Source organism: Ursus maritimus, unplaced genomic scaffold, assembly GCF_017311325.1.
Source record: "Ursus maritimus isolate PB19 unplaced genomic scaffold, ASM1731132v1 scaffold_20, whole genome shotgun sequence".
Lineage (NCBI taxonomy): Eukaryota > Metazoa > Chordata > Mammalia > Carnivora > Ursidae > Ursus > Ursus maritimus.
The window spans coordinates 8,537,542-8,565,031 of record NW_024424453.1 but is presented as its reverse complement, the minus strand read 5'-3'; the positions used below and the strand labels follow the sequence as shown (position 1 = coordinate 8,565,031).

The 27,490-nt window shown below is 38.8% G+C and overlaps 1 protein-coding gene across 1 annotated transcript in view; it reads left to right on the top strand.

Annotated features, from left to right (window-relative positions):
• Nucleotides 1-27,249, top strand: part of LEKR1 (leucine, glutamate and lysine rich 1) — a 169,509-nt gene extending 142,260 nt beyond the window's left edge. Inside the window, exons 11-13 of the mRNA XM_008706784.2 lie at nt 6,624-6,788; nt 9,848-10,147; nt 24,251-27,249. Of these exons, the coding sequence (XP_008705006.1) occupies nt 6,624-6,788; nt 9,848-10,147; nt 24,251-24,664 (879 nt within the window). The 3' untranslated portion in view covers nt 24,665-27,249. The remainder of the gene's footprint in view (nt 1-6,623; nt 6,789-9,847; nt 10,148-24,250) is intronic.
• The last annotated feature ends 241 nt before the right edge of the window (nt 27,250-27,490 follow it).

The following is a 27,490-nucleotide window of genomic DNA, read 5'->3' as shown; positions in this document are numbered from 1 at the left end:
TCAGGTCATGATCTTGGGGTCCTGGGATCAAGTCCCACATCAGGCTCCTTGCTCAACAGGGAGCCTGCTTCTCCCTCTTCCTCTGCCTACTGCTTCCTGCTGCTTGTGCTCTCTCTCTGAAAAATAAATAAATAAAATCTTGAAGGAAAAAAAAAAAGATGTCTATAAATTCTAAAGCAACCACAAAAATAGAAAAAAGCATTATATCTAACAAGCCAACAAAGGAAACAAAATTGAATTAAAAAAAAAAACTTCAGAAGAAGACAAAAAAAGAGGAAAAGGAAAAGAAATGGGCTGAATAGAAAACATATAGCAAGATAGCTTTAAAGCTAATCATATCAATAATCAAATTAAATGTAAATCATCTAAACCAGGGGTCAGCATACTTTTCTATAAAGGAGCAGTTAGTAAATATTTTTGCTTTGTGGGGACATTGAGTCTTTGTCACAACCACTCAACTCTGCGCATCGTAGTAGCTTAAAAACAGCCATAGACAATAAGCAAATGAATGGGCATGGCTGAATTTAGTCTGAGGGCCATAGTTTGCCAAGCCCTGGCCTAAATATGCCCATTAACTGACAGAGATTGTTATGTTGGATAAAAATGCAAGATTCTACTCTATGCTTCCTACAAAAAAATACACTTTAATATGAAGAAATATTTAAACAAATAGGTTAGAAATAAAGGATGCATAACACAAAGTATACGCTAACACAAATCAAAAGAAAGCTAGAGGAACTAGTTTCTATTAAAACAGTAAATTTTGGGGTGCCTGGGTGGCTCAGTCAGTTGGGTGGCTAACTCTTGATTTCCGCTCAGGTCATGATCTCAGGGTCCTGGGATCAAGCCATGTGTCAGGCTCCACTCAGTACAGCATCTGCGGGAAGATTCTCAATCTCTCTCTCCCTCTGGCCCTTCCCCCAGCACGTTCTCTCTCTCTCTCTCTCAAATAAATGAATAAATATTAAAAAAAAAAAAAGAAAAGTAAATTTCAAAGCAAAGATAAGAGAATATTTAGAATATTAGCAAGGATAATGAACATCATTTCATAATGTGTAAGAGATCAGTTCACCAAGAGGACATAAAAATCCTAAATGTTTATTCACCTAAAAACAGGGTTTTAAAATTAAGCGAAAATTGATAGAACAGCAAGGCGAAATAGACAAATCCATAATTAGAGTAAGAGATGTCAATAATAGCCTTTCTCAATAATAATTTATAGAAAAATACCTGGAAAATTAGTAGAGATATATTCTATGGAAAATAATATAATAGTTTTTTAGAACAACTTATTTTTAAAGAAATATATTGGACAGCACCATTAACAAACATGATCTAATCGATATTTATAAAATTCTCCATTTAAGAGCAGAATAAACATTCTTCTCAAGTGCACATGGGATATTTACTAAAATAGATCTATTCTGGAGCATACATAATTCTCAATAAATTTAAAAGGATTCAAGATATACAAAATATTTTTTCTGACCACAGTGAAATTAAAATAGAATTTATTAACAGAAAGTTATCTGGAAAGATCCCCAAATATTTTGAAACTAAATAAACACCAAGTCCATGCCCTTAATCACTATGCTATGTAGATGTGTGGGGAGACAGGCTACATGGAAAAATGAAACATGCTGAGCCATGGGATCTACCAGAAACACCTAAGTGTGCACGACCCCTCCACCTCATAGTACCTCTGTGATCTTGGTGAAGGTACTTAACCTCTCTGAGCCTATTTCATAATCCAGTGTGAATAATAATTATTATATATTATTATTATTATATGTTGTAAGAATTAAATGAGTTAATATATAAAAATGTGTTCAGTACCATGCCACCCTACCTCGTACTGGTATCAAGTGAATATTTTCTCCTTTCATCCTGACTTTACATAGTTTTTGGCAGGACTTCAATATATATTCTGATTCCTTAACATTGGTTTTTACTGCAAAGTCTGTGTATTTGAATAATCATCTACTTTACAATATTTTTATTCAGTAGTTAATTCATAAATAATCTGAAGTATTAGTTTTCAACCAGCATTTGTTTAACTTTTGGAAAATAGTAAAATAATTTATTTTTAGGAGATTTATTTTTAAAAATTATATACGTACATCAAATATAAACAAATGACCTAATTACTACTTTGGCATCTGAAATTCCCTTGCTTTTTATAGGGATTGTCAGTAGTGAGTGATTATGTTACAACATGGTGTTTGGCTCCATAGACAGAAAATTATTGCAGAATCAACCACAAATATCTCACTTGGAAAAGTGAAAAGACAGAATTTTGCACGTCAGTATTAGACACAGGTGTTATAAATACAAATTATGTGTTTCAACACAAATACAAAGGGAATTAAAAACAACATACTCAGAGTGCTCTAGAGTCATCAGGAAGCCTTCACCACAGAGGGAGTTCGAGGTAATGGGAGATATGGGTAAATAAAAAGCAAAAAAATTAAAAACTGAAATGTGTACAAAGATAACAATTTATTTTACTTTGTGTTAACTCCTGAACTCATATATTATTCATGCTTTGGTTTTAGAAATCAGCATTTCCCCATGATTATTTAAAATTACTATTATTATATAAAGTGGTTTATATTTTATATAAGCATCATCACCAAATTCATTTATTTTGCATAAACTTAAGTTCTGCCGTCTAAGACATCTTATTTACTTTCTTATCTAAGATGTTTTTTTCAAGGTTTTATTTATTTCTTTGAGAGGGAGGGTGAGCAACGGAGCAAGAGAGAGCAGGAGCAGGGGGGAGGGGCAGAGGGAGAGAAAGAAGCAGACTCCCCGCTGAGCAGGCAGCCCAGCTCCATCCCAGAACCCCAGGATCATGACCTGAGCTAAAGGCAGAAACTTAACCAACTGAGCCACCCAGGTGCCCCTATGTAAGATATTTTAAAGAGCTTCTATCAACATATAAAAACATAAACATGATAATTTGGTATGATTCATTTTCTCAATGACAAATAATATACTGCTTTAAAAAATCATTATGTTTGTGGGCTCATCATTTTGTTCAAACTATTCAGATTATGAAGGAACCAGTAGTATCATCTTTCTATGCTACAGTGTCAACACATTCAGATGGCCTTTAGCTTCCTTCAATGTTTAGAAATCCCACCTGAAGCTCGTTACTTTGCTTCTCTTTCTCTGGTTGTGCAAATTAAAAATCAACTCAGTGATAGTAAATCACTCTTCTCTCTTCTATCTACATGCTTTCTCTTTCCCACCTTCCTTCTATTCCTTTTTTTTTTCTTTTAAGATTTTATTTGTCAGAGAGAGAGAGTGCATGAACACAAGCAGGGGAAGTGGGGCAGGCAGAAGGAGAAGCAGGCTCCCCACTGAGCAAGGAGCCCCATGCGGGACTAGATTCCAGAACCCTGTCCCAGGACCCTGGGATCATGACCTGAACTGAAGGCAGACACTTAACCGACTGAGACACCCAGGTGTCCCCTTCCTTCTATTCCTCCCTTTTTTACTCTCTACCTACAAGGAATAGATTAGGGGCAAGAAGGATTTGCTACTTGACTTGCTACTTGACTCTTTCAGTCCATCAGCTACCTCCTTTTCTTCCCTGAATACTTTCTGTTTTATCCTCTTCTAGGGACTCTACTGATTTCCTAAATGGCCTCTTCCCCATAATAAATTAAAAAATATTTTTTTAAAGAGTCCTTCTAAAGTCTTTCTGTCATTTAATTTACAGTTTGTCTAGTCCCACCTAGTCTGTATATATTCTTTTTTTTTTAATGTTATATATTTATTTGTCAGAGAGAGAGAGAAAGCACAAGCAGGGAGAGCAGCAGACAAAGAGAGAAGCAGGCTCCCTGCTGAGCAAGGAGCCCAATGTGGGACTTGATCCCAGGACCCTGGGATCATGACCTGAGCTGAAGGCAGATGCTTCACCGACTGAGCCACCCAGGTGTCCCCTGTTTATATTCTTATTCTCTTAATTCGAGCAATCAATCCGTATTTTGAAAGATGTCTTTTTTTTCCTAAAATAACTCTTTGGCTCTACCAATTAGCCACACAAGGAATTTTTTTGAACACTTGATAATTTAGTACCTCAGCACACATTTTTCTTGAGCTTCTCAAAAAACGTCTTATTTAGTTGTGTTTTTTAGTAGTGTCAAGGTATCTTGTAGGCTATTAACTCTTTTAAAGTTACACCTTGCAAATTTTTCAAATGTTTTGCATTTGATATCCTCCTTTCATGTGTTCCTATCTATTCCAGTGTGGTTGGAGCGCTGTGTCGTAATCAAATGGGGAAGTGAAAGTCAGGTGGAGGAAGTCCAGGGCTGTCACAGAAGGTATTTGCCTTGTGCCCAACATAGCCGTGCAGGCCAAGGGAGAGAAGGGAGCTGGACTGTAGCCAGTGCTGTGCCCACCAGGTGCCGTGCTCAGCCTGAGGCTATGTTCATCTAAGGGAGGGGCGCTTTCTCAATTCGCACAAAGGTGTCACATGGGCTGGTGGTGGCCCAGCAGGAGATCACGTACGGGAGTTTTGATTTTATACTAACACACTGAGAAACCACTAAGAGGGAATAAAATAGTCCAATGTATATTTTGTAAAAAACACCCTGCTGTGTGGATCATGGATTGGACAGAAGCAGGAGTGGAAGTAAGGAAGCCAGTGAGGAGGTGATGGTGGCCAGAGCTAGAGCGTTAAGAATGGAAATGAAAAGAAATGAATGGATTCGAGGCATCTTTTGGAGGCAAAGTGAATAGAACTTGGTGTTGGATTAGGTGTTAAGGGTAAAAATGATGCTCCAGTTGCTGACTTGAATAAATAGATGGGTTGTGGTTATGTGTGTCCTGACTGGGGAAGGAGCAGGTGGGGAGGGGATGGTATGTAGGTTTCTGGTTCAGTTTATTTGAGACACCTGTGGTATATCTCAATGGCTAGCAGGAGGCAGGTAGATATAAGTACCTGGAATTCAGAAGAACATCTGTTTTGGGGTTTTTTTGTGTGTGTCTTCCTGAGTACCCCTGAGGCTTCCCTTGCTTTTAGGAGTCTGAGAACAACACATCTGAGCAATGCTATCATGTTCCTAAATGAACCTTAGCATCCTTTTTCTCAAACAATCCAGAAACTTATTTTGAGAGAGCCAGAATAGCTCCTTGCCTTGAATATAAACATAATTGTTTTGCCTTGGAGGAAACGCTTAGTCCAGTGCAATAAACTCAACTGACCCCACACTGGGGCTAGTCTTTTATCTATATTTTATTTAATTTAAAGGACTTTATGTAAACTTTCTTAGCAAATTTTCTGTTTCCAGTACCCTGGTTTCAGTGTTTCCTGAGAAATTCATGTTGACCTCTTTCCTCCTCTCCTAGTGGTCTGAATCCCAGAGTCACAGTAAGTCAAGTTTGACAGTTTTTCTCCCAAGTTATCTGGCATTTACTCCCTCTAGGAATTTATAATCATGGCACAATGTAAATCTAGAGCCAGCCTGCCACTGGGATTCTCTAATCTCACTAGATGAACGACCAGGCCTGAATGACTCCAAAACCCATAGATCTGGTCTCTCTCTTGCTCTAGTGGGCAGAGCCAAAAGCAATGGTTAAAAACCACAGGGAGAGAGATGTTGGCTCAACTAAAGGAAAAACTGCCTAATGCTCAGCGCCGTCTGAAAATGGAAATGCTTGCTGGGAAGGAGTGAGTTATGGTTTCTAGTGGTGTTGAGGCACAGGGCAGACCATCATGTAGTGCAGATTCTGTGGTAAAGACTGAAGAGTCAGAGCACAGAAGTAATCTCCACTGACTCTGGAATCCCTGCTCCTGCTAGAGCTTTATACATACGTTTTGTCCCGTTCATCTTCATAACAATTCCCAAGGGAACTAGTTGTAACTCCACCAGGAGAGGTTATAGTCACAATTTAAGATTATACAGCTAGAATATGGCAAAGCCAGGCTTTAGAGCCAGGATTTAAACTCAACTTCATCTGAATCCAGAGCCCTTGCTTATTCTTTCCATAATTCACGGAAGCTTGAGAAGTGGAACCAGGGGATTTCTAAGGTCCCTTCCAGTGCTGGGGTTCTATATAAGTATAACATGGATACAGGCATCGCTGACTTGACTGTGTTTTCCTTAATCATCCTTCTGGCCTCAATCACATTAAAATGATAATCTGTGACTCCAAAACTTTCTGAAATCTCCATCAAGAAAAGACCATTAAAAAAAAATCAACTTTTGTACTTTGTATCCCCTCTGAGCTTTCAGTAGAATGTAATCTAAAGTCCTCAAAATCTTTTTTCTTTCTTTCTTACAGGGTTTCTGGGAGACACTGAGTTTATAATACAAATATACAGAAGACTAAGCTTTTAATATTTCTCAAAACTGTCATAATATAATGTCCTAATTTCTCGACTCATTTTACAAGTCTTAGAAGGTCTTAGAAGATCTTGAAATATTTGACCCAAGGTCAATTTTTCTGGCCTAAGTTCTGAGTCAGATTATTTTTAAATATTAGAATTAAAAATTTAGATTCATTAAAAAATTTTAGAATTAATTTTTTTTAAATTGGAGTCTGAAAATAAGCTTAGTTTACTCATCTTTGGGTCGAATGGCTTTATATGTGTGTTAAATGCTATTTTCTAGATTGAAGCTGAGCTGGCCAAGGAAAGAGCCCGACATTTAGTTGAATTTGAGGAGCAAACTCTGCTTTTTAAGGAAGAAGCTAAACTGGAACTTGATATTGAAAAGGAAAAACACCAAGAAATAATCCAAAAGTATAAGAAAGAACAAGAGGAATTACAAACAAAGGTCTGTCGTTATGATGTTCATTATTATTTAATGGGTTTGAAATTATAGATGTTGTCTATTTCCTTCTAAGAGCACTATACAGTATTTTTAACTCAAGGAGCTTCCCTCAGGGTCATTATGCCTTGGTTTTAGCTACATAGGTGGAATGGTTTGGATAGTCTCCAGAATGAATAGCTGAGATAAATCATATAAGCATGCAATACAACTATGTATGGAATTTTTTTCTACTAAAATAAACTTTTTTAAAAGATTTTTTTTATTATTTGAGAGAAAGAGCGAGAGTGAGAGTGAGAGAGAGAGATCATGAATGGGGTTGGGGGGAGGAGAACCAGACTCCCCACTGAGAGCTGAGCCAAACCTGGGGCTGGATCCCAAGACCCTGGGATCATGACCCAAGCCAGAAGTCAGACATTTAACCTACTGAGACACCCAGGTGCTCCAAAATAAACCTGTTTTTAAAACAGCATAAATTAGGTGCACTTGGGTGGCTCAGTCACTTAAACATCTGACTTCAGCTTGGGTCGTGATCTCAGGGTCCTGGGATCCAGCCCCAAGTTTGGCTCAGCTCTCAGTGGGGAGTCTGCTTCTCCCTCTCCCTCTATGCCTCCCGCCTTCATGCTCCTCCTCTCTCTCAAATGAATAAAATCTTTAAAATAATAAATAGAAATAAAAGAGCATAAATTATATAACTAATAATTAGCATGGTTAGATATTCCAACACCTCAAATTCCAACATCAAATGATAATGAGGTGTTTTACATAATTAACGTTTTACCAACAACTAAAGCCTATCTCCTTTAATTGCAAATATTTCCAATTCTAGATATTTTTGAATGAAGGGAAGTATTTTAAAAATGTAACCCACCTCCATAATTTCTGAAACAGCATGTCCTAAACATAATTTTTTTAAAGATTTCATTTTTAAGTAATCTCTACACCCAACACGGGGCTCAAACTCCCAACCCCGAGATCAAGTCACATGCTCTTCCAACTGAGCCATCCAGGGGCACCCTAACCATAATCTAAGGTTTTGTTTAGGTTGCCCTGTTATTATAAGTCCTGGGTGTCATATATATGCATGTTTTTGTGTATATGTATATGTTTGTGTGTACATATATGTGTGTGTATATTAACCAAGACCCAGTGGGGAAATTGTACTTCGAATAAACTCACTAACAGTCTGTGTAAATTAAGTATCAAATGAGACTTAATGGCCTCTACTCTGGTGTACAGGAGATACAGTACAGCCTTTTCAATAGCACTGTGAACGATAGGCAGGGCCGCCCGCGTTGAGTATATGATAAGTACAAAATCACAAGGCCCTACGCTCAAAAAAGGCCACATATCACTTGGGTTTGATGCTATGCAATATTGTCTTGAAATTCTTAATAATTTTATCTTTGGATCTGTGTTTTGTATGTAAAGTTCTATTGGGACAATGGTGCACTTGCTGGGAGGCTGAAGTCTCACCTCACCCAAATTTCTACAACTCCTAGACTAGTTTTCTCTGAGAACAGCCCTCTTAAGGCAGGCCCCAACTTGCCAGAGGTTATGGTTTCTCAAAAGAAGTCATAAATCCAGATTTTGTAAGTGAATTCTCTTGATTTTTAAAAGCTGACTCCCTTTTTGAAGAGATCAAAACATATTTGTGGCTCTGTGAGTCTCCCCTCCCGAGGATAACCTGGTCTATTTCAGTGTTGGCTCTCCTCGGGATGATGGAAACTACTGCTCAGACCTAGCAATGACCCTCTTCCTTCCTGGATTAATTGAACATAATGGAATATTAATTTAGTTTTTAAAGTTACTAAGTGCGAATAGATTTCTTGCAGAAGTTATTTGTAATGTAAACTTAACAGTTGAAACAAATCTTGGATACATAGCTCTTAAGTAATAGTTCACAAAATCCTTGGAACTTTGGTCAATGAATGTTTTCCAGATTCTTCATGAACTGCTTTCTTGTTGTACTAGTATTTATACTATAAGGATATTCATAGCATACATAATAAGGATATATTTCATCAGAAGCAGCTTTGTTCTTCCTGGTTTGTTTTCTGTTCTTTGTTTTGTTTTTTAAGCAGAAGGAAAACAAGCAGTTTTCGCTTCTAAAGACTCCCATGACTCTCAGGAAAAGCTGCTCGTCTTCGCTTGTCTCTTCATCTCTCATTCTCTTGTCTCTTTATCTAGAGGTACCACCTACACAGACAGTCTATTTTCAAAGTGTTCTGGTATTCTCTAGAATTGCACAGTCTAATATGTTAGCCATGTGTGGCAACTTTAATTTCAGTTAATTAAAATGAAATAAAATTTAAAATTCTGTTCCTCAGTCACATTAGCCACATTTTAAATGCTCACCAGCCAGTCCTGGCAAGCCAGAGCCTATTGAGCACATCTCTTCCCAACTCAGCAATGGGCCATGGTGAGAATATTTACACCATGGAGACTAGATACAAATCTGGCTTTTGTGCATATGGGAGTCAGTTGCTAAACATTTACTGACACACTACTATCAATAGGCACATGTGTCTAGCGGGTACCATATTGGACATCACAGAATATCCCTGTCACCACAGAAGGTTCTGTTGGGCAGTGCTGCTCTAGAAGGTGTGGTATCTGAGGTACCTCCAGTCATTGTATGTAAGAAAGAAAAAAAATATCCAGTGAAAACTTCTTGCTATGGTATGAGTAGAGTATAACTGCAGTGCTCCCCTGTATGCATCCCCAAACATCCGGCATTTCTAGTTCCCAAAGCCACCCCATACTGAATCCAGACAGGCACCGGGATCAAGACTTGAGCTGTCCTTGGTAGCTCAATCCAGACACAGAGATTTATGTATTTCCAAGGATGCCCAAGTGATTAATATGCGATTCCATTTAAGGTGGTACATTTTAGTCTTAACTTTTAAAAAGAAAATCTTGGAGGCCTACATAATGTCATAGGATTTGTTTTCATTTGATCAGAAGAGTACATTGATTATTTAGAATAAACCTCTTAGAACCCTAAGAACTCTGTGGTTACCTAGAGATATTGTCTACAAACTAATACAAGATTTATCTTACAGATATCTGACTTAATCGCAGGCGCTACTAGAGAGCTGAGGCTGGAAGTGGCCACTCTTGAAGAAAAACTCCGTGACTCTTGTATCCGATATACTGAAGATTCTGAGTCAAAGGAGAAAGAAATCGAGAACCTTAAAAATTTGGTTGCAGAATTTGAATCCCGCTTGAAGAAGGAAATTGATAGTAAAGATTCTGTTTCAGAGGACTTGAGGAAGGAAATGCAGCAGAAGTCAGAGGAGCTAGAGAGAGCAATGCTGGCGCAAGCAGAGCTGATACAGCAGTTTAACCAGTCCCAGGAACAGGTAGGAACAGATGATGGTGCCGTCGCGGACAGTGAAAGAGCACACGTTCCTTCCAAAAACCAGACAAGCAAATGAAAACGTGAAAGGCAGCTTGGTGTCATGCAAAGAGTCGGGGACTATTAGTCAGGGACTTGGAATTATATCCTGCTTGTGCTCTTTACTAGGCAATCACTTAACCTCTCTGCACCTGGCTTCCTTTTCTATAAAATGAATTCACTGAACTACATAATCTCTACAGTTTCCTGGCACTCAGGTCTATGTTGTAAATGACTATTTAAAACTTCTAAGACTAGGAATCTTTGTATATTTATGTCTGTTTTGATGTTAAATCTTTGCCAAAGAAACTTTTAGAGCACTTGCCACTTAAGTTCAGAAAATAATTTGGACAATATATTTTATTTTATTTCTTAAGATATTTATTTATCTGAGAGAGAGAGAGAGAGAGAGAGAGAGAGAGAGAACATGAGCAGGGGGAGGGGCAGAGGGACAGGCAGACTCCCCGCTGAGCAGAGAGCCCAGATGTGGGGCTGGATCCCAGGACCCTGAGATCATGACCTGAGCTGAAAGCAGACACTTAACCGTCTGAGCCACCCAGGAACCCCTGGACAATATATCTTAAAAGTAGTTTCTCTTTAGGGCTCTATCTTTCCGTCAACCTAAACTATAGGGTAATTTGCATGTGTTGGTCTTCTTTTTTATGTATGCATGATTATTTCAGCAATGTTTTTATTTAAACAGGAATAGACTTATTTTGATTTGAATTTTTTTTTTCTAATAAAGTCTTATTTCTGAACTGCTAAGCAGTTTAGATCACACAGCATGGAGGAACCAAGATTCATATTTGAATCTCCATGATACAGTGTTTCCTATTTCAGGAAACCTGAATTCTAGTGATTCTTCTGAATTTCAAAGTGACCCTCAGGCTTAGCACTCAACATCTCCAAGCTTCATTTCCTTCCTTCCTTAATTCCCCTCCCTCCTTCCCTCCCTCCCTCTGTCCCTGGCTCCCTCCCTCCTCCCTTCTTTCCTTCCTTCCTTTTTCTTTTAAAATATCACTAAACATGCTACTTACCTCTCCAGATGTTTGGGGGGTCAGCTGATTGAGTATCTCCTGCCAGCACATAGCAGCGCAGCTTCCCTGATAAAGGGAGCTGCTTCACAGGCCAGGCAGGAGAGGGAAGGAAGAGCACAGATGGACTTAGTTCCACTGAAGAAATCCTAGGAAGGAGAGAGGTAATGAAGGTTTGCTTCAAATGAGACAGCAGTGGTGAAGCTCTAGAGAAGGGGCAGCAAGTTAAAGGAAAGAAAGGTCAAGGCAATTGGACCAGCAGGTTTTCTAACTCTTAAATCACCAAAGAAATGGCAATATGGAAAGTAAAGAGTAACCTACAAACTAGGACAAGTAGAAAAAGGTAGAAGAGTTGAATCCAGTAAAAATATAGTGAGCTTCTATCTAGGGGCCAGGCGCTGTGCTGGGCCCTATCTGTGCAATTATGAACAAGACTGACAACTTCCATTTCCTGCTCTCAAAGAAGAATTTAAAGACAATCTTATATGAGTAATTAAATTGACATCCAGGGGCGCCTGGATGGCTCAGTCAGTTAAGCGTCCAACTCTTGATTTCAGCTCAGGTCATGATCTCAGGGTCATGAGATCGAGCCTGCATCAGGCTCTGCATTGAGTGTGGAGCTTGCTTAAGATCCTCTCTCTCCCTCTCCCTATCCCTCTGCCTCTTCTGATCTCCCTCTCAAAAATTAATTAATTAATTAATTAATTAATTAATTCGACCCGAACAAAAGCATAACATATAAAAAGCATAGACTAAAGTCTTAAAAATTGGCTTTAAGGACCTGTCTTGGTTATCCCTTGCTGCACAATAAATTATCCTCAAATTCAGTGGCTTCAAATAACAAACATTTACTATCTCACAGTTTCTGTGGGTCAGGATCTGAATGTGACTTAGTTGGTACCTCTGGCTTAAGACCTCTCTTGAGGTTGGTGTCAGGAGGTCAGGGGTACAGTTTTGTCTAAAGACTCAACTAGAGGAGGAGCTGTTTCCAGGCTCACTTAGTGGTTGTTAGCAGGATTTATTTTATTATCGCTGTTGGGCTGAAAGCCTTAGCACCTTGCTGGCTATGGTCAGAGGACTCCCTCAGTTCCTCACAGCAAGGACTTCTCCATAGAACAACTTTACACGTGACAGCTGGCTTCCCTGAGAGCAAGCAAGTTAGCAAGACTGAGAGTGCAAGAAAGGGTGTCTGAGACAGAAGCCACAGTCTTTAACCTAATCTCGGAAGTGACATCCCAATGCTTCTGCTAAATTCTGTTCATTATAAATGAGTCAGTAAGTCCAGCCCGCATTCAAAGCAAAGGGATTGCACAAGGGAGTGAATAAGCAAGAGAGCCTGGATAACTGGGGGCCATTCTAGAGGCTGCCAATCTCAGTGCCGCTGGCGGTAACTTTGGCAAGAGAAACTAGATTAAAAGTGAAGAGAGAATTTCTTTTTCAGACAAAAGGAGCTAGATGGGAAGCTCTTCCTGCTCATTAGTTGTAAAAGTAAGCCACTTAGAGATGGAGTTGTTGGTTTTTTTTATGCACACTTTTGAAATATACAAGACACTGGTTTGGCACATAAACAATCATTGATCATTACTGGGGAATAGAAAGGGTTCATTCCAAAAGTAAAGTTACCTAAGGATTTGCCGGGGGACAGACTTCCTTTAGCTGGGGTGAGAGGAAGGAAGGTAGATTAGATTTTCCATTAGAAGTTAAATAATTACCATTGAACTGTAAGAGTAAATAATTAAGGCTGCTTCTCTGGTTAAGCATGCCAAAGTCCAGCATATTCTTATAAAAAGAGGTAATGAGACAATAAAAATGATAGGATTTATGAGCCAGAAAGAATAGAGGTTGTAGCATGTAAAGTGAAAAACACTATTTTTGATCATACATTCCAGACACTTGAAATTTCTCAGATTCTGGAGAAATAAAGCCACATTTTAAGTGAAGAACAAATTCTCATTAGAATAAAGATAAAGATGGTCTAATAAGGAAGCTAATTAAGGGCAGGAAAGCCCTGTTCTCTTTCAGGGGTCAGAGAATGGGTGGACGTTGCTTTTAATTGTTTAAAGAATGTTTTCAAGGATAGGAGGAAAGCCAGAGCCTCTAAAGGGCAAATGGGCATTCCTGCATGGAGCAGGGATTATTGGAGAGCGTCCACAGAGACAATGAGGGTCAAGAAGGTGAAGCAACAAGAGGTGCAGGTGAATAAGAGGAGAAAACAGAACGTAAAACTGTATGGGAAATGTGAATGAGAAAAGAGGGCCCATGAAAATTCTTCATAGGGAGAAGACACACGTGTAAAAACAACAACAACAACAACAACAACATTTTTTTAAAGATTTTATTTATTTATTTATTTGACAGAGAGAAAGAACACAAGCAGGGGGAGCAGCAGTGGCAGTCAGAGGGCGAAGCAGGATCCCAGCTGAGCAAGGAGCCCGATGCGGGATTTGATCCCAGTATCCTGGGATCATGACCTGAGCTGAAGGCAGACACTTATCCAACTGAGCCACCCAGGCGCCCCTGAAATATTTTTTTAAAAGAAGAAAGAAGGGGAGCCTGGGTGGCACAGGGGTTGAGCGTCTGCCTTCGGCTCAGTGTGTGATCCTGGCGTTATGGGATCGAGCCCCACATCAGGCTCCTCCGCTGTGAGCCTGCTTCTTCCTCTCCCACTCCCCCTGCTTATGTTCCCTCTCTCGCTGGCTGTCTCTATCTCTGTCAAATAAATAAATAAAATCTTTAAAAAAAACATAAATAAATAAAATAAAATAAAAGAAGAAAGAAGTCAGAAAAGAAACTTAATATGTTAGAGAACAGAACATCATCATTTAAAACCAGGTTAAAATAGATCACATGCTTCTTGCTGCCAGTTTTCCTTCCTACTAGCTTCATATGAGTCCTGTCAAGACAGTGTGGCCTGGCCCCACTGTCAGGGGTCTTGTTGTAATCCAGAAGAAGAATGTGGTAAATAAAAAAAAAAAAAAAAGTTCACATACAACTACCAAAGGAAAACCAGTATGGAATGTTCAATATTTTTGTGTCTTAAGATTATCAATAAGGAAAACAAAGGGACAGAAGTTTTAAATTCTGTCAGTTCCTCTAGCCATCTAATGAAACTCAAAGACATTCAAAGATAAAAAGGAATGCTCTTGGTTAAACGTGGAGAATTGAATGCATATGTTTATCTATGCTTCATCTCAAAACAGCACTAAAATGACAGTAAGTTAATAAAAAGTGAATACATCCATAAGGAAAGGAGAACAGGAGAGGAGGAGTTGACACCAGATGAAAGATGTTGATCAAATTTTGGAAAATAATTCAGAAGTAATTAGTAGACTGTAGGATGTTGAAACCTAATGCCCTTGGGGATTGGGGGAGTGGGGTGGAACCCTAAAAGGAGCAAATCCAATTATGTGGCACAGCGATGAAAAGTCTCAGGAATTGGAGACACGAGATCCTTCTGAAAGAGAGAAGAGTGGATCCGAAAATAGGATTGTTTGAATGATTGTAAAAGGAACATATAGATCCTCAGATGCGCTCTCTAACCCCTAAGCAACCTTCACTCACCACTCTGCTAAGATACCAAAGATTTACATTCTAGAAAAACTGAACGTGAGGGGCTTTGGACCTGAGGATACAGAACAGCAGAACGTAGGAGAAGGCTGGAATGAAAGTATGTATATTAAAAGAGTGAGACCTTCTGGTCCACTTTACCCACTTACTTCCCAGAACACAGACAACTAGGTTTATATATCAACAGCTAGGAAATTGGAAGTGCCCTCTCTGGAGAAATGAGGTGGCTTGAAAGAAAAAAAAAAAAAGAAAAGACCTATGAATCCTGATAATTGGGGTCTCCCAGTGAAATGGCAATAGTCATGTCTTATCTATCCACTAAGAAGTATACCCATCATTAATCCCTCACATAGGCCCACAGAGCTTCCAGTAACATTTTGGAGACTCCTTTTTAAACATGAACAGCCAACAGATCAGCGAACGTTTTAGGAACACCTCTAATATGAGGCAGAAACAAGGATCAAACAAATAAACAAAACAGAACTCAGAAGAAAAAGATACAAAAGGATGCAGGGAGCAAGTGTAAGCTTCAAAAAAGAATAATTAATATCCTCAGGGAGGAAAGAAAAGGTATTGCATCCATAGAACATGAGCAGGAGGCTATGAATAAAGAATAAGAATAAATATTAAGATATAAGAGCTGAAGTAAAAAAATCAATACTTGTTAGATGATAAAGATGAAAAAAATCTCCCAGAAAGTAGAAGAAAAAGGCAGAGATAGAGAAAAGAAAAGAAAATTAGAAAAAGAAAATTAGAGGAAATAAGGAAAGAGAGAACAGAAGTAAGCAGCAGAAGAAAATTATCCAGAAACTAATCAAGATCGTTTCCACGTAAGGAAGGACATACATTTCTCTAACGGATGCTAGAACAACCACACCAAAGCACTTCATCATGAAATAACAACACCTTAAGGATAAATATAAGTACTTAGTTTCTGAGCTGGGGGGGGGGGTCACTTAAAAAGGATCAGGAATCAAAATGGCTTTAGAATTCTTAACAACAGCAGTAGAAACTAGAAGACAGTGGCTTCCACATTCTGAAGAAAAACTATTTTCAACCTACAATTCTATAGCCTGCCAAATGATCAATCAAGCTAGTGTCAAATAAGCATATTCTTAGATATTAGAGTTCTCAAAAATGATACTTCCCTTTGCAGCCTTTCTTGGGAAGTTATCAGATGATATATGACACCACGATGAGGGAACAAAATAAGAAAGGAGAAGATACAGGAATCGGGAAGTAAGAGTTCCAACACAGGAGAGAAGTGGAGAGAATCCCTAGGACTGTGGTAGGGAGAAATCCAAGAATTACAGCAGGGCAACAGATTTAGAGAACAGCCAGTCTGGGTTCGGCAGAAGAACGGAGGGTTTTTAGAAGTATGTTTCCAAGAACAAACAGAAGCTGTTGCATTACATGAGAGTTTGAACATATTGAAAGGATATTTACATTTCTATAAGTGGGTTTGATGGAAAATTAGTAATCAGCACCTAGAACCCTGAGCAGATAAATAGTGGGACAATGATTAACTTTGGAAGGAAGCTATGCAAGAAGGGAAATGTAATCACCGTACACTGCGTGGCTCAGGTATACATAATATTTATATACTATGATCATATAAAGTAAAATATAGATTTGACTAAAAATCATGACGGAGATTGGGAAGATTTTCCAATAAAACTGTGATAGAAATTTCTCCCAGGAGAAGAGAAACATCTGCTCTGAGAGGGGGGAGGAGGGTGAAACATCTACTAGGAGTTGGAATAGGAAGCTAAATCTTCATTTTCCATTCTGTGAAGCTGGTAGATAATGACTTCAAAACTGAAAAACCATGAGATAACTGCATAATGTTATTATATAGGAAAATTGAAATAAATACCACAAGAAACTGCTTAAAAACCTGAAAATGGTTATTCCTGGGACGTAGGACTTGAAAGTGTGAAGGTGTGCTTTTTTCATTATACTATAGTACTATTTTAATTTTTAAATATGTATGAGATATTACTTTAATTTTAAAAAATAATTTAAAACAGTAGAAAGGAGTAGCTTACAAAAAGGACCTAATAGAAAGGGTAGCAGAGGATAGCATAAAAGACAAGGTTTTAGAACATGTAAACAGGTTTTTAAAAAATAGATCCTGGGGCGTCTGGGCTCAGGTGATTAAGCATCTGACTCTTGATCTCGGCTCCGGTCATGATCTCAGGGTCATGGGATCGAGCCCCGCTTCTGGCTCCGCGTTCAGTGCAGAGTCTGAGATTCTTTTCCTTTCTCTATCCTTCCCCCTCTGCCCCTCTCCCAACTCATGTGCATGTCTTCTCTCTCTCTCAGTCTCTAAATAAATAACTAAATAAATCTTTAGAAAATAAAAATAAAATAAAAAATAAAAAATAGATGCTAAGAAGAAAAAGAGAGTTAAGGGATACTTTCTGAAAGAGAGGTCCTGTGGGAGATGAGGTAGTCAGAGGACTCTCTGAGGAGGTAATATTCAAGCAGACCTGAAGTGAGGAGATGAACATTCCAGGCAGAGGAAATGTGAAGGGTAAAGGCCCTGCAGCAAAGAACATCCTGGGAACCTTGAAGAAACCACAAGGAAGTGAGCAAGCATTGCTGAAGCTTAGTGAGCAAGGAGGACAGTGTTAGAAAGCAAGGTTGGAGGGACCAATTCATGTGGAGTCTGTAGTCTTGCAGCAAGGACTTTGGATTGTTTTCTTAGTGTGATGGAAAGCCACCTGGATATTATGAACAAGGCAGTGACATGATCTGATTTATTGTTAGAGGGTAACTCTGACTGCTGTGTAGAAAATAGGTTGAAGGGAGGCAAAAATGAAAGCAGGAGCACCAATTACAAAGCTCTTGAGAAGGTCTAGAAAAGCATGGATGGTCATAGTGCTGAAGAAGGTAAGAAGTGGCCAGATTCAGGATATATTTTCAAGGTAGAGGCAACAGAAATTGCTAATGGGTGAGACGATGTGAAAGCAGAAGAGGGATCAAGGATAACTCCAAAGTTTGGAATGTCAGCAACCGAGGGAGCTAAAGTGCCATTTATTGCGATGGGAAACACTAGGAAAGGAATACAACTTGGGAGAAATATCAAGAATTTGTTTTGGCACATGTTAATCTTAATGTGTCTATTAGATATCCAAATGGAGGTATTGAATGGGCAGTATGTTTGGGGGAAGGCTGGCTAGAGATTGATTTTGAGACAACCACATGTAGCTGATACTTAAGCCTGGGTACTGAATGAGATCATCCAGGAAATTGAGGTAATAGAGGGCTGAGAACAGGCACTCCCAACTTTTAGAGGCTGGGAGGAGGAGAAACCAGAAATGGTGACAGAGAAGGAATGTCTAATGAGGGAGGAGGAAAACTAGAGAATACTAGCAAGGACTCTAAAGAGAAAAAGAATTTAAAGAAGGGAGCACACAACTTCTATGGGGCCGCAATCCTTTATACACAATGTTGATTTCAGATAGGTTTTGGAATTCAAATTATTTCATATTTTAAAGTACCTATGCCCCCAGCGATCTAAGGCAGGCCCTCCCATGCAATGACATCAGTATTTCTGCAGTGAAGCATAGGAATGGCCCTACTGAGTGAAATAAAGATTATCGGTCCTGTCAGATTTTATTACCAAATATTCTGAGTTACACAGAGTTTTCTTCTCAGAGCTTTGTGGGTGTCAACATTGTGGCTAATGGATTGTAGATGTGCACTCGCTTTCTTGACAACAGCTATTTTTGTTGGTTTGTTCATTCACCAGACCATCTCGTGGATATGATTTTGTTTAGAAAAACAAAAAAGGAGAGTACATGAGGTCGCTCTGTAGGGTTACTGACACAGACAGGCGATAGGAACAGTGAAGGAAGAATTTTCCCCACACTATCTACATTGGTTACTTTTTGTGGGGTAGGGAAATGGCAGGGGTTTCAGTTCTTATACTTTTCAAAAATTGGGGGATCATGGGTGACTTAAAACTTTTTGGTGTTTTAAAAATATTTTTAAAAGATAAAATCTATTTAAAAAGAAAACTCATTTATTTAGGAAAGTTTATTCATAAATCTGGCAACAATGGATTTATGTAAACTCAAAGATTAAATCTGAGGAATACATGGTGTTTGCAAACACAAATAACTTTTTTTGCAAGAGGGATTTGCTTAGTTTTATGATGTGCATTTTCTATATTTACATATTCAATTGATACAGATAAAATGCCACACATTTCTCTGGTAATTCCATTTATGAGAAAACAAAGTACCAGTTAGTATAGCAACAAACGAGTAGTTCTCAACTTTGGGACCAAATTAAATTAGATCATCTGAATTTCTTCTCTAACCTCTGGCTCCAAAGGGAGCAGGGGGAGAACTGGGAAAGCTTTTACAGGCCACAGGCTATTCCTAGGGTTGGTTGGCAGGGAGAATGGGTGAACTGACAGCCTGAGAACCTTAATGGTGGGGCATGGGGCAGTCAGGAGTGTGGCGGTCAGACCGAGAGGCTTCAGCAGTGGAGAGGGAGGGCTAAACAAGACTGCCTTTTACATGTCGGAGACTGTCCTGATACAAAGTACAGATGCCAAAAAATTGACAGAATGAGAAAAAAATACAGAGAAATTGTTTCTGTTGTACTTAATTAATACCAGTTAAATCCTAAGTAGATTATTGACTTAGAAAAATGAATCCTGAATTCTGTGCCTTCATGGGCTCTTCCTCCCCATTCTGAAAACCTGCTCTGGAAGCATTTTAGTCTAAGGGATTATTTCCCTGTTTCTACTCCTATTTTGATATATCAGCAGTAGCTATTTCACAGTGCCCATTATGTTTGTGAGCATTGGAATACAATTTTAGAACAACCTGCCTAACATTCATCTTACTTCTTTCCTGGAAATATATTCACATTCTCATTCCTGCCTTACCAACGGGCCATTTCCGCTGTTTTTCTGCAGTGTTTTGGGCTGATCAGATTAGTTGACCAGAAGCCTTAAATGGAAGGCTAGCTCTTACTCATCGTTCTGGTTTCCACACCTTTCCCACAGTTTCCCTTTGTCTCAGCTACCCCCCGTGCCCAGCCCCCAAGTTGTTCAGCCATCCACTCACCCTGGGATATATCTAGTTTGGGTGGATGTAAACTATAATCTGATCATACCATGACTGGTTCAGACCTCACTGGGTATAAAGCATGAAGAAAGACACCCATCTGTGCCTATTCTTCACTGAAGACTTGCTTTCCTGGCATGTTCCCCCCAATTTCCAAATTCTGGTGATTGCCATCACAAGTGGGACTCTCACCTTCAGAGTGATCAAGTTGGCCAGCAAAGCCTTCTCTTGCTTCTTCTACTGTTTTTGGAATTGAAAGCAATCCAGCTGTCTCTAAGGATAAAAATGAAAACAAACATAAAAATAAACCACACTTACATTGCAAAGAGTGGGGAAAATTGGCCATTTTTTTAATATTAGAAATTTCAAACAGATGGCGAGCTAATTTATATTTTCATTTTGACATTTACTTACCCAGTGGGAGTGCAATTAAGCCATATTTTAAACCCACTCAAAGGGGCCTTCATCTGAAAATGTCATAGATGTATCTACAGAATAATGCTCTTCACCATCAACAGAGATTAAGGACCCAGAAACAGTAGTTATTCCATGCCCAGACCACCCTAATCAAGGGGCACATGGGATAGGAACCTCCTCTGTGAAAACGCTGGCCTCCTACTATCCTCCCTGCCTCCCATCTTGCCCCACTTGGGGCCATTTTCCCCAGAGCTAGCAATGGGATCTTCCCTTAATGCAGATTTGACCATGCCAGCCCCCTGCTTGAAATGAACCTTTCAATGACTCCATATAGCCCTCAGAATTAAATTAAAACTCTAGTATTATCATGTTACTAAAGTCATCTTCAATCTGACCCTGCTCACTCTTCTCTGCCTCAGTCTTCGTCTCTCCTCCCCTTGTGCACTCTGCACCTGAGTCCTACTGAGCTATGTGTCATCCCAAGATGTGCCTCTTCCTCTCGCAGTGCCAGGCATTGGCCTTCACTGCCCACTTTGCCCGGAAAACCCCACTGCCCCTTCTTCACCTGGCTCATGCCTCACTTTTCATTTTGATTTACAGTTTAGTTGCGATCCAGTGATACAATTTTATCATGCTGAGATATGGCCAAAGATAATCTTACCTGAAACATTTAGAATGTTGTGGCTTCACTGATTATTCTCATGTTTGCCCAGGATTTTCCATCTTATTGCACTTCCATCTTACAAATTTTCCTATGTTGTTCAATGCAAACACACATTAAAATGCTGTAACAATACAACCTTCCAAAAACACAGCCCCAAGAGACATTTTGCCTAAATCACTGAAAGCAATCTAATCACAAGTGAATGATTCTTTTCCACACATGATGGAATTTTCCACTAATGGGTCTTACTGACTCTGGCCACATCCACGTGTGCTCTTGTCATGCCCCGTCACACACAGTCCATCCCTGAAATAGCAATCCTCTCAGCTTGATGTGTTCTATTTCCATTTTGTTACCCCATCGTTGGGTAAATTATAACATCTGAATTGCCAGTTGTACAAAACTGTGTTATAGTCTCAATTTTAAAAGAGGATGGTAGCAGGGGTGCCTGGGTGGCTCAGTCGATTAAGCGTCTGACTCTTAATTTCAGCTCAGGCCATGATCTCAGTGTTGTGAGATCAAGCCCTGCTTCGCAGTCTGCACTGGGCATGGAGCCCGCTTCAGATTTCCACCTCTCTCTCTCTGCACTCCCTTAAAAAAAAAAAATGTGGTAGCAGAGGATATACAGATATTGTGAGAATCACCTGAGATTTCACAGCATTTGTGGCAAAGACAAAAATAGAAGTTCTAACTCTGTAGCCTGTTTTCAGTTCAGAGGTCCTCCCGGTTTGGAAATAATAGAAGAAGGAGAAATAGTCCTTTGTACTGGAAGCTAATAGCCTTGAAGAAGGATGAGTTCCAGAGCAGTGGGCCCCAGACCAAGATGGTCAGCAGCCCTTCCAAAGTTCAGTCTGGAGTTGGCGGGCACTTTGCTCCCATTATACTTGCTATGGGGACATCTTTGGGTTCACTCCACCTTTTCATTCCCTCCTTCAGTGGAGTGTCATTTGCCTAAAATAGCTTTTAAGTGACTTGCTTTATGGATGTTTTCCATAGAACACTGCTCCTTTCCTTTCAGACTTGAATTTAATTTTAGTAAATGGATTGAATTTTATTTTTCTTTTAATGAGAGCTCTTGTCATCACATCACCCATCACGTTATCCTTCCATATTGGTGGACCTATTATTCATGTCACCAATTTATTGACTTCATTAGTTAACTGCTATTCATTCTTTTCTTTTATATATTCAAATAAACTTAAATCTTTCTTATAGCTTTCTTAAGGGAATTTTTTATACTAAGTTATTGAAAGCCCCTGAAATCTAATCACTTTAACACATTTTGCCAGCTAACTCACTAGTAGAGAGGAAATAATGCATTGATGGTTGTGCCTTTTAAAATAAAGTTGATTATGTTTAGAAAACTTGAGCAAAACCAAATGAAGTGTCTTACTTTTTTTTTTTATTCCTTCCATGTCCTAGAACAAAATGGCCCCTGCATACTTGATATAATTAATTAGACAATTCATTTAGTCATGGGCCGCTTAGAGCAGGGTTCTGGAAGCAGGCGGGACCCTACCCACTTCAGAGCTGGGTTACTCTCAGCAAGTTACATAAGCAGTGGGGCTTCCGTGTCTTTCTTTGTCAAATATATTTGTTGAGAGCAGGAAATGAGATGACACTTAACATAGCAACTGATTAATCTTCTCTAGCCCACCCTCCCTTACCTTTTCAACAAGTATTTTGGGTAGAGTTAATGAAAACCAGATGAGAAAGCCACAAACACCATCCTTGGTCTCCAATTCCTCAAAAAAAAAAAAAAAACCCCAAACAACAACAACAAAACAAAAACAAAACAACAATACCACCAAAAAAAACCAACCTAACTGGAATCAAATACTTAACCCTCATGATTTTAAAAAAATATATGATTATATGGACACACATGTATGTTAATAACATATGTAAATGATGAGGCTTTGTTTGATCCAGACATGCTGTTGATTTTATAGAAAATTATGGAGCAACTGTTCATCTGGAATTGTGCCATATTCTTCAATTCTGATTACCAAATTTGGAATCGAATAGAGTTCTGATCATAATCACAAAAAACTCAAATACCGGAAGATGCTACTTTCTCGGATGCTTTGTTATTTAGTTCCACTGACAGCAGATTAGTCAGTGAAGCCTTAGGTAGTAAGTAAACACTTCCCACTGAAATGCCTTGGATAGTTTTACAAACAAACTAACCTGATGGAAATTCATTTTTAGTTGAAGAATCCTATGGCACAACCATTTTAATTCTGTACTGCCTTAAATTGTTTCCTTTTCAACCTCTTTTGACACATTCTACAGACATGAATGTCAGGAGGTTAGAAAGATCCAAGACCTAATTCTTACCATGGGCTTTGAAGTAATTTGTATGAATTCCATAGATGAAAGATGGGTAACTCTTCAACCTAAACTGTAGAGTTTCAGAATTTGAGGGGGCCTTAGTGATCTCTAGTCTAGGCACACATTCAAAGCTTTAATTTGCTCCAGTATATCCCAGTCAAGTGAGACTCAACCCTTCAAAGTATCCTCCGGACAGCTCTGGCTATGAAAAAGTTCTTCCTTATCTTTAGCCCCAAAGATTCTACCCTTGGCTCCAAATTCTGTTAGAGACATAAAACAATGGCTCTGCTCAAACTCATGAGGCTGCGAACTTCTTGAGGGCAGGTATCGTATCCACTCTTGTATCTACAGCTTCTAGTGACTTGATAAATGATTGTTGAATGGCATTAAAAGCAAAAGATGTTCTTCTTTATTTTGGTATATATCTCACAAATAGCAAATGATCAGTATATTTAAGTTCTCTTGAGAAAGCATCATATAAAGTAACTGATTTTATTGTTTAAATGTCATAGCTGATATGTTTAACACTTTCAGTCTTATAATTCAAGCAATTTTATCTGTCTTATGTATTGCAGTTTACCTTCATTATAGAATAACATACTTGCCCCTACAAATATTAACTATTAGACATCACATGTGCCTACAAGCTGAAACTCCACTAAAGTAGGCTTTAGAAGATCTGGGTTCCAGCCCCAGCCCCCCACTACCCATCTGAGTGATCCTGGCTCTTGTTTCCTATTCTGCAAACTGCAAGGGTTGAACCAGATGTCCTCTTAAAGTTCTTTCCAGCTTCACAAATCATTTGCGTTTTCGACTTGTCTGTCCCATGTGGTAAGAGTATCCACAAAGACAGTCAAAGACAAGACTTTTGATTTCTGGTTCAGTTCTCCACTTCTATTACCAACCATTTTCCATATGTACAGTTTAAAGCTAGGGATGCTTTCCCCTGTCTTTTCTCATTTCAGAACACTTTTCTTCAGGAAACAGTGCGTAGGGAGTGTGAAGAACGCTTTGAACTGACAGAGGCTTTGGGTCAAGCCAGAGAACAGCTTCTGGAGCTCAGGAAGCTCAGTGGAAGTTCACCTTTGTCACGGTGTTCCCTTCACCAGGGCAGCCTCACCTCGTCCGCTGCCGTGGTCAGTCACCAGGGAGAGAGAAGCCTTCTGAGCCCGAACTCTGGAAAAGGAATCAAAATCCCCAGCCTGCACAGAGTGTCAAAACCCACCGCTTCCCCAACCTCGGCTCAGTCCAAGAGGGTCAGCAGCTCAGGTTTGCCCACTGTCCCCCAGCCCCATCCTCCCAGGGGTGGAGCATCTTCGGTAAATGAGACCAGACGAAGACTGGCTGCCATTCTGCGGAGGAGACTGAGTCAGCAGTGACTGATCCAGTCGAGAGCAGCTCCACGCAGCACGCCTGGTCTTCCCCAGCGCGCCAGAGATGCGCAGTGAGTGAGGATGACAAAGGTCAAATTATTATCACAGATCAAGAATGCATGTTTATAGATATCTTTAATAGGGTAATTGGAGAAACTAGGATTTGTCAAGCTACATTTCCTAAGAGACCTTTGAAATTGCAGCAGATAATGAAGTTGTTGATATTCCAGAGGGCCAATTTCTCTATTTCTATATTGCATGTTTAGATGTGTTCTATGACTATGCCCTTTTAGAGATCATAGGTAAAAATTTTCACTCATAGCATCTTTGCTATTTTTTTTTTTTTGCACCATTACAAGCAGATATATTTCCACAAAAAACAGATTGTGTTGGTTCTTTCGGTGTTTGTGCCTTTGTTTGTTGAGCTGAATGAGTTAAATAGATGTAATTCATATACCAAATAGAAAATGGAAGTACTTTCAACCTAAATTTGATAATTTCCAAAATGTTTAGTTCAAATATTCACAGAATTCATCATCATCATCATAGAAACCTTCTCTTTTTCATATCACAATCTAATTGGTTGATCTAATTTCTTTTTAGGCCAGAAGTAATGATAGGTACCCTTCAAGAAGGCAGTCTTCCCTGTGAACCTGGGACCTTCTAGAAAAAGGGCAGCAACTCCAGTTCAAGGAAAAGGTGGTTTACTTTTCAAACTATAGAGATTATTTTTTTTTCAAAAACAAAGAGCCTGGCTGACCATACAAATATTTCTTGGTAGAGATTTTCTACATTGAATGCTTTTTGGTAATCACAGTCAGATTTTTATTTGAACTTGTATCCTTCAACCATTGGGAAAAGAACTAGTTCAAGACTGTTCTATGGAGGCACATAGTGCTAATTTGGAGTTCCCATTTTATTACTCCCCAAGATGGGCAACTGGTTAACATATTTTCTATTTTCAGAGTGAAAAATTAAAACCAGCAACCAAACGAGCTATTTTAAGTTATAAAGCTTTAGGCCCCTCCTATTTCTTAAAACATAACTCTTTACCTTAAGCTAGTGTTTGCCTATCTTTTTCCCCTTCAAAATGAAATGTATTTTTCTTTCAAGACTGACTTTACTTAAATTCTTCATTTGACTGTATCAGGGACATCCAGGCTTCTTACTCCCATATGAGGATATAGTAACACATGCGAAATATGGCACGTAAAACTCTCCTCTGTTTGGCTCTCATATTCATTAGAGAATCCAAAGGTACTTCCCATCTGGGAAAAAAAAAAAAAAAAGTAAAGCTACTAAGTAAATTCAGGTTTATGTCTAATCTTTCAAAAGATTAGTGTAATCTACCAGTATTTTAACCTCAAAAAGAAAAGGAAATTTTCACATTAGGTCTGCTGATTTCCCTGACTAGTGTAAGTAAGTACGTCTTGTGTTAAGGCTTAGGATGCTGAGTTTCACTTTATAGAGATCAGTATTCCCTATAATGGCATTTGACAAGAGAACAAAACATCATAGAATGCTGACCCCCAACCATCTCTTTCCAAATAAGGAATAGATGCCCAAAGAGGTCTGACTTGGCTAAAACATCACAGCTAATTAGTGACAGAGCTAAAACCAGACCACTGTTAACTTTCCACCTCCATTTCCACTTTTCCATTCATCAGATTTCCCCAGCCTCCATCATGACAGAAGCCCTACAGAGTATTTACCTAATATTTTCTTTAAATGCATTCACTTTTTAAACTTAAAGTTATGTAAAAAGAAAACTTGACCCAAGAAAGAATAATTGTAGAGTAATGAGTTTGATTTGCTGGGTATATTTTTCCTAATACTTTAAAATAAATGTGTATCTATTAAAATACGAAATGTTGATTGGTGTACCCCCTAAACTCGTCTTGTATAATGATGGTAGTACTCATGCCACACTCTGGGAACCTCGATGTTCCTGATCTGGTATTTGCATGTTTATTGCAAATACTGGTGACGTAAGGTAGATGGCAAAAGCTAGTGAAAACTTTAGTAAAAGCATACAAGAACATTTGGGGCAGCAGTCTTTGTCATCAGATGATACATGTTTTTCCACAGTCTCGCAATTTCAGCTCCCTTCAGGAGCCATGGGGATACATTTTTCCTAAATTATGAACAGATTTAAATTTGTAAAGAAAGTCACACATAAGCTTTTCTAAAGCAATGTAAAGGCCATCAGTGCAAAACCTGGTTTCTTTGCTGTTACTCTCTTGCATTATAATGAGTAATTATGTAAATAATCTTTCTGAGAATAGAGTCAGAATGTGCAGTAAGGCTGTGTTATATTCCACAAGTATATTAGAGAGGTAATTCCATGGATAAACAAAGAGACAATATTTACATTTGTTTCAAACTAGACCACTTGAATGGTGCCATCTAAGCTATGTTCTGGCATCTTCTAAAGAAAGACACTTAAAGAAAAGAGAATCACGTTAATGCATATATAAAAGGGGTTTAAGAACACAAACTTTCTTCGATGTTCTCACTAATGAGCTAACTCCTACCATGAAACAGGATCAGGAATGTTAAGGAAGTAGTGAATACGATAGCAAATTAAAGCTCTCAAATGCATATAATGGATATTAATTTAAGTCTATTAGTTTTGATTTCTCTATATGCATATGTTTTCCATGACCTCAATGGAAGGATTGATAGGTGCAAAAAGAAAAGAATATCACAGAAAATATTCCTCACAGAATTATAACCCTATTTGTTTTTTCTTCTTCTTAAACTACTATTGGTAGACAAAGATGGGAGAATTCTTCTATAGTTAACATAGATTTCTCAAGTAATTTTTGAAAG